The following is a 7,861-nucleotide window of genomic DNA, read 5'->3' on the forward strand; positions in this document are numbered from 1 at the left end:
TCAACCAATCCCATGTTCTAACCGTCACCAGTTTAAATTTGAACTGGGATGGCTCACAAGAGAGGGATTTCATGAGCTGGTTAAGAAGGTGTGGGCGCGCCAGCCTCGTGGTAACACACCCATTCAACGATGGAATAATCGAATCCGCGCCTTGCCTCGATTCCTTCGAGGATGGGCCAAACATACCGCTGGCATTTACAAAAAAGAAAAACTGCGATTGTCTACCTTGATTGATGCCCTTGATAAAATAGCGGAGGTAAGGCCTCTGTCTGCTGTTGAGATTGAACAAAAAAGTAATCTTAACGAGCAGATTGCCCACTTACTACGCGAGGAAGAGATTAAATGGTACCAACGTAGCAAGGCAGACTCGCTGGTGCAAGGTGATGATAATACGAAGTACTTTCAAATGCTAGCCAATGGCAGACATAAAAAGAAGCGTATATTCTCCCTTGAACAGGCGGAAGGTCGAATAGAGGGGGACGTACCACTTAGAAATTTTATCACTAAGTATTACAAAGACCTTTTTGGGCCTTCAGCTGAAACTAATTTTCAGTTGGACGAATCTGTTAATTATGACATTACCCAAGTTACAGACGTGGAAGATGAATTCCTAACCTCTCCGTTTTCAGAGGAGGAAATTAGATATGTTGTGTTCCAGATGGAACACAACAAGGCGCCGGGACCGGATGGCTTTCCCGCAGACTTATATCAATGCTTTTGGGATGTGATTAAGGCAGACTTGGTTCAGTTGTTTAACCAACTACATTCCGAGGACCTTGATATTGCTCGTTTAAACTTTGGGGAAATTATCCTATTGTCTAAGATTAAGGAGGCTAGTCGTATTCAACAACATCGACCGATTTGTCTCCTAAATGTTAGTTTTAAATTTTTTACGAAGGTAGTGACTAATCGGTTGAATGGTGTAGCCGATCATGTCGTAAAACCCACTCAAACAGCATTTATGCAAGGACGAAACATATTAGATGGTGTGGTAGTCCTGCATGAAACTGTTCATGAGATGCACCGGAAAAAGTTGAACGGTGTCGTTCTAAAAATTAATTTTGAAAAAGCATACGACAAAGTTAAGTGGCCCTTCCTGTTGCAAACTTTGCGCATGAAGGGGTTTTCACAAAAATGGTGTCGCTGGGTAGAGAGCTTTGTCTCTGGAGGTAGTGTGGCCATAAAAGTTAACGATGACGTTGGCAACTATTTTCAGACACGGAAGGGGCTTCGTCAAGGCGACCCCGCATCTCCCATCCTGTTTAACATAGTCGCTGACATGCTAGCTACCCTTGTTGAGCGGGCTAAGCTGGATGGTCAAATTAGTGGAGTCATCCCACACTTGATAGAAGATGGACCATCCATTCTACAATATGCGGATGACACGATACTATTCATGGATCATGATCTAGATAAGGCTAGAAATCTCAAGCTGCTCTTATGTGCTTTTGAGGAACTCTCTGGTCTCAAAATTAATTTCCATAAAAGCGAACTTTTTTGCTTTGGTGATGCTGCAGAATCAGCACCCGATTATGCCGAGATTTTTGGATGCCAGCTTGGGCAGTTTCCGATTCGGTACTTGGGTATTCCCATACACTATCGGCGTTTAACTATCGCTGAGTGGAGGCATGTCGAAGAGAGACTGGAGAAACGATTAGCCAGTTGGAAGGCCAAACTCTTGTCTTATGGGGGCCGACTGATCTTGATCAATTCCGTCGTAAGCAACATGGTCTTATATATGTTGTCATTCTTCGACCTGCCGAAAGGGGTTCTACAGCGGCTAGATTACTTTAGATCCAGATTTTTTTGGCAGTCTGATAACGAAACCAAAAAATATCGACTTGCTAGGTGGAGCGTATTATGCAGACCTAAAAGTCAGGGGGGGGTCTGGGTATCCAAGACCTTGAGATTAAAAACATAGCTCTTCTCAGCAAGTGGGTTTATAAATTACTCACTGAGAATGGAGTATGGAAGGAAATAATTCGCAACAAGTATGTGGGATCCAATGCCATTTCTCAAATTCATTGGAAACCTGGGGATTCACATTTTTGGAGTGGTGTCATGAAGGCCAAGGAATTCTTCTTCCAATTTGGGACCTTCTCGGTTAAGGATGGTTCTCAGGTTCGTTTCTGGGAGGATACCTGGTTAGGGAATAACTCACTAATAGTGCAATATCCGATCTTGTACCGGATTGTTAGACATAAATTCGTCACGATCAAACAAGTCCTCGGACAAGAAAACCCCGATATTTCTTTTCGTAGGGATCTTTTCGGCACTCCTCTGGCAGCATGGAATGAATTACTCACTCGCCTGGAGGACATTCAACTGTCAGATGAGCTGGACACTTTGCGATGAAACTTGCATCAGAATGGGAAATTCTCGGTCAAATCCATGTATGATGCAATGGTTCATTGCGATGTTCCAGTTGATAATAGGAAATTGTGGAAGCTAAAAATTCCTCTAAGAGTGAGGATTAACAAAGGAGTCATCCTAACCAGAGATAACCTGGCACGACGAAACTGGCATGGGTCCAAGACATGTGTCTTTTACCAACATGACGAGACTATTAAGCACTTATTTTTCGAGTGTAAGTTTGACCGGACAGTTTGGGCCACGGTCCAAGTAGCTTCGAATTTATACCCACCACGTAGTGCACGGAATATGTTCGGAAACTGGTTACGGGGTATTGATAAACAATTTTCTGCACATATTCTTGTGGGAGCGGCGGCCTTATGCTGGGCAATGTGGCTTACCAGGAATGATGTGGTTTTTAACAATAAACGTGTCTCATCTCCTATGCAGGTTATCCATGTTTGTACATGATGGCTCCGTACGTGGTCTATCCTGCAGAAACCGGAGGACAGAGACCTTTTTATGATGGCGTCTACACGGCTGGAGCGTACGGTCAGGGAGGTTTTCTACCCACATGGATGGCGGTGTGATTTAGGGATAGGGTCTACCGCTTTCTAGGCTGGACATGATTTATTGCTTGGCTTTGTATCGAATTATTTCAATTTAGAATGCTCTGAATTTTTTGGCCGTGTGCATCTAGCTATGCAGAGGCCGGGCTTTCTTTCAATACGATTGTATCGTCTCGATATATCTATTCAATGAAAAGTCCTTTATAAAAAAATTGATTTGAAGAAAGCTGACCCGTCAAAATGTGAACCAAACCAAAAATTTTGTACCCCGATCAAAATGGAAGAGCTTAAAAATTAGGAAGCATCGTGAATTAAAAGAATTGAATGAGAGTGCTCACTGAGAAATTGTTCACCCGGTCGAAATCAGGTGACCCAAATTTAAAATTGGAGACCTGAATTGATTGTTAGGCCTTAAAAATTAGGGAGCTTACCAAAAAAGGCTTTCGCCCCGCTTTATAAATAAAGCAAACCACCACAACAACAAGGTACAACAAGGTTCGCACACACACAATAGCAGCATGACAGATAGTACAAAATGGTTCTGCTGAGGGCACAGCTCGACAAGCCAAAAAAACAGAAAAAAGACAAAGCGGACGAGCAGCAACAAGGAAACTAATTCGGCTCGGGTGGTGGCGGAGGAAGCGGCGGCGCCAAGCAAAGAGCCATCGCATGAAGGTCGGCAATTAGGGAGCTTAAGTCTTTGGCAAGCTTAATAATAAGATGCTATTACATCTGAATGTGGCTTCTTATTTGTCTTGTGGGGACTTTGAAATTGCAGGAATGCTCTGCCTTCGCTAATCTATTTCTCACAACATGCAATCATTTATAGAGAGAAGCACCTTAACATGCGAACATTCATGAAAAATTTCGAATGTTGCTAATAGTGTATGCATCCAAACATATATGCATGACAACGTGCAAATGGTGCATACATCCAAACATGCATGACAAAATGACAAAGCCCGAATCTGTGAGGGGCCAGCAAAATTCGGGTGTTTTAGCTGCCGCCAACACCCAGTTTGTGCTTGGCCACAAAACACACGAATGTGGATTAGACAGCCCTTCCATTTACAAGCAAATCCAAGTGCAATAATCGAAATGATAGGCCCATCGATGATTCAGCAGATATCCGAATCAAGGAAATGCGGGAGCGCCCCCGTCGCCCGTTCGCATCCAATCCAACGCTGCATGCATGCATGCATTTCCACGCTGTCTCAGGTGTCAGCTAGCGCACTGTACCATACCATACACGCTACAAATACAGCTCTGTCTGTCTCCTCCTGCATCTCCTCTCATCCACGCCACCTCGCCGTCCGTGCCGAGCGACGGAACGAGACGAAATGGCGCAGTGGGACGCGCTCGTGGACGGCGCGCTCGCGAGCCTGGCCGCTAGGAGACTGCTGTTCAACACGCGCCTCATCGCCCTCGCGCCGCCGCCGCCGCCCTCCGAAACCAGCTTCGCCGGACCGGGGCCCTGGGACCGCGCCACCGTCGAGATCCAGGTTGACCGCACCTCCATCCAACAATGGCTCGCCGCAAGTCAGTGCCCATATACCTCTGCCTCTCAGCCGTGCAGGAAAATGCATGCCACATTTTTTGCTTGCTTGTAACCATACTAAATGAACGGGTTACATACGTTCGTTCTGGACTTCTGGTTAGATGGCGAGGTAAGCAGCCAAGAAGACGACGAGGTGAACCGGGAACTGATCCTCTTCTCCGGGAACGACTACATGTGCCTCAGCTCGCATCCGGCAGTCCGCGAGGCTGCAGTCAAGGTTCTTACTATTTCATTTGCTAGTAGGACTGTAGCGGCACGTACTCTGAACAAGCTACCTGGCAACTCTAATTTGTGCATGCTATGCTTGTCAGGCAGCTCAAGATTATGGAATGGGGCCGAGAGGATCTTCGTTGATCTGCGGGTACACTACTTATCACAAATTGGTGGAGGAGTCACTGGCGGAACTGCAGAAAAAAGAGGTACAAAACAATAGTATATTTTATTTTTTGCGAAACGGGTTTGGTTCATCAATTAATTAAGAAGAAGAAAATTGATCAGTTAATTAATTAAAAACCGGGCAAAAATCAATACAAACGGAGCACAGACTAACTACTCACATGGCAAGAAACTCACAACCACACTGGCGGCAGCCGCCACTCTTCGAATACACAAAATCCATAAACCCCGACATTGCTCCTACGCCAAGTGATCCCCGACAAGAACACCTCGACACAAGACATCATGCACCTCTCAACCCACAACGACAACTCAATCCAAGAGGACGTGCCGAGAGACCGAAGATTATCCATCAAGCAGTCAGGGACGCCTTGCCTATGGCGCCACTTTGTCTTTGCCTATCTTCTTTTGTTTGTCTTTTATTGGCGTCCCCGTGAGGAGGCAAGCAATCGACCTGCCCAAACCAGGTCTAATAACCTCCACACTAGCGATCAAGTCACAAAGTTCTTTCGCGAAGAGAGCATTTGAATTTGAAGTAAGTGTCAAACACATTTGGCTCAATGGTCATGCCACTCACAAACATCACTTGATCGATGGTCGCAGACGAGGGAAGGGCAGCAACCACTAGTAGAAAAAGGGCCTAATGTGAAGCTCATTACTCATGGTTTGTAATTGAACCGGCACTAATGTGACCATTAGTGCCGGTCCCAACGGCTAGGCGGGTGACGCTCATTAGTACCGGTTCATGGAGAACCTTTAGTACCGGTACTAAAGAGGTGGTGGCCTTTAGTACGGGTTGGTGGCTCCAACCAGTATTAAAGACCCCCCCCCCTCTTTAGTACGGGTTCGTACCACCAACCGGTACTAAAGGGGTGCGCTGCCAACCGCAGCGCACAATGTTTAGTCCCACCTCGCTAGTTGAGAGGAGCTCACACCGGTTTATAAGCCCCGCTGCGGCTACCGTGTCGAGCTCCTCTCTAAGCAGGCCTTTGTGGGCCTATTGCAAGTCTTCTGCCCTGTGGGGCCTATTGGGTCGTACGGGCCTGCATCCTGGCCCAACTAGAGGTTGGGTTTCTAGTCGTATGGAGGCCGTGCGGCCCAGTAGGTGGGCTGTTTTTGCTTTATTTAAAAAAACGGTACTAAAGGTCTCCTCACCACCGACGCTGGCTCGTGCCACGTGGTGGCCCTTTAGTGGCGGTTCGTGCTGAACCGGTATTAAGGGGGGACCTTTAGTCTCCATCCTTTAGTGTTGGTTACAGAACCGGCACTAAAGGGCCTTACGAACCGGTAATACGGCCGGTTCTGCACTAGTGAACATTTAAGGCCTCATTTGGTTTGTAGGAATTTTATAGGAATTGTATAGGATAGGATTTGCAAAGGAAAAATTCCTTTGAAGCCCTTTAGTTTGTAGGAATGGATTCCTATTCCTATGTAGGATAGAGATCAATCTTTCACACTTTAGAAAAAAAGAAACATTAGCCTAGACTCAATGAAAAAATTCCTATCTATACACCAAAATGGCATCTCTTTTTTTATAGAAATTGAGATGCATGTCATCTCACTTCCTACGATTTTGCTATTCCTATAAAATTTCTATCCGTGCTCCGTGACACCCAGAGGCATGCTAGCCGACGCCTGATACCCAGTGGACTTAGGCGAGCGAGAGAGATGGCAACGTGGAAATCAAAACCCTAGAGTAGTACTGCGAACCATCACGAGATTTCTTCACCTCTACATTGATTGATTTTTATTTTATTCTTTTATCTGTTCTATGACTTGTATAGGACTGCCTTCTTTGTCCCACCGGATTCTCCGCAAACACGGCCTTGATGACTGCACTGGGCAGTATCAGCTCTCTTCTGGTCGCTGGGAGCAAACCCGCAGAGGATGAGAGGATCGCAATTTTCTCAGACGCGCTGAACCATGCCTCCACCATTGATGGGATCCGCCTCGTGGAGAGGCAGCACCAAGCAGTGGCCTTCGTCTACAAGCACTGTGACATGTCGCACCTTGATTTCCTGCTGTATGCGTCTTTTCTCCTTTCCATCACTTGGCAGTATGCATACATATTTAGCCACGCCTTCAATTACTTAGCAATAACTATTTTGATTTTATGTATCGTTACGTACAGGTCCAGTTGCTCAATGGAAAAGAAAGTTGTTGTCACAGATAGGCAAGTAATAACCTGCCATTGAAATAAGTACTCTTGATATCTCCGTCAGAATTAACACCTAGTGCTTGCTGCTTGTTCATGCACGTGCATATTGTTAGGGTACTACTAAACTTAACTACTTAAGCCATCTTTTTAATTACAATGTGCGCGCAGTCTGTTCAGCATGGATGGGGATTTTGCTCCGTTGCCTCAACTTGTCAAATTACGCAATAAATATGGATTTTTGTTGGTCGTCGATGATGTTAGTATTCTTTTTATCCTCTCAGCTATTAGATTTTTCCAGATCTTTGTATCGACAAATAATGGTTATCATTGCGTATTCAAGGCACATGGAACGCTTCTTTGCGGCGAGAACGGTGGTGGCATACCTGAGCTGTTTGGATGTGAAGATGACATTGACATATGTGTTGGCTCCTTAAGCAAGGGAGTTGGTTGCCAGGGTGGTTTCATAGCATGCAGGTAATACTCTTTAAGCACCTATTGCACAGATGAATAGGAAACACGCTTATCAAAACCAAGAGTAATGCTGCAAATTAGGTTATGCCATACAACTGCAAAATTATGATTGTAATTGAGACCTGATTTTCTCAAAAATATTTATCTAGACCCGAATCGATCTCATGGTCTGAGCCTTATGAATAACTGTTTGCATTGTGGTGAGCAGCACCAGATGGAAGAGGTTGATTCTATCGCGAGGCCGCTCATTCATATTTTCGACAGCTTTGCCGGTGCCCGTGGTTGCTTCTGTGCATGGTACTGTTTGCCGATTTTCCATGCTTACTGAACTGAACTGAGCATTCACCATCAGTTTTT

At 45.4% G+C, this 7,861-nt stretch overlaps 1 protein-coding gene across 3 annotated transcripts in view; it reads left to right on the top strand.

The window, feature by feature from the left end:
* The first annotated feature begins 4,197 nt into the window (after positions 1–4,197).
* LOC119281480 (8-amino-7-oxononanoate synthase-like) overlaps positions 4,198–7,861 on the top strand; it is a 4,687-nt gene continuing 1,023 nt past the window's right edge. For 2 of the 3 annotated variants that reach the window (XR_005138427.1, XM_037561992.1), the window contains exons 1-8: positions 4,199–4,460; positions 4,581–4,696; positions 4,791–4,898; positions 6,660–6,898; positions 7,007–7,048; positions 7,202–7,289; positions 7,374–7,507; positions 7,713–7,801. Coding sequence is in view for 2 of the 3 variants with exons in the window: in XM_037561992.1 (XP_037417889.1) it covers positions 4,262–4,460; positions 4,581–4,696; positions 4,791–4,898; positions 6,660–6,898; positions 7,007–7,048; positions 7,202–7,289; positions 7,374–7,507; positions 7,713–7,801 (1,015 nt within the window). In the remaining variant the exon portion in view is untranslated. Of the gene's footprint in view, positions 4,461–4,580; positions 4,697–4,790; positions 4,899–6,659; positions 6,899–7,006; positions 7,049–7,201; positions 7,290–7,373; positions 7,508–7,712; positions 7,802–7,861 lie in introns of all 3 variants that reach the window. The other variant, XM_037561991.1, reaches the window with a different exon arrangement.

Source organism: Triticum dicoccoides, chromosome 3B (genome assembly GCF_002162155.2).
Source record: "Triticum dicoccoides isolate Atlit2015 ecotype Zavitan chromosome 3B, WEW_v2.0, whole genome shotgun sequence".
NCBI classification, from domain to species: domain Eukaryota; kingdom Viridiplantae; phylum Streptophyta; class Magnoliopsida; order Poales; family Poaceae; genus Triticum; species Triticum dicoccoides.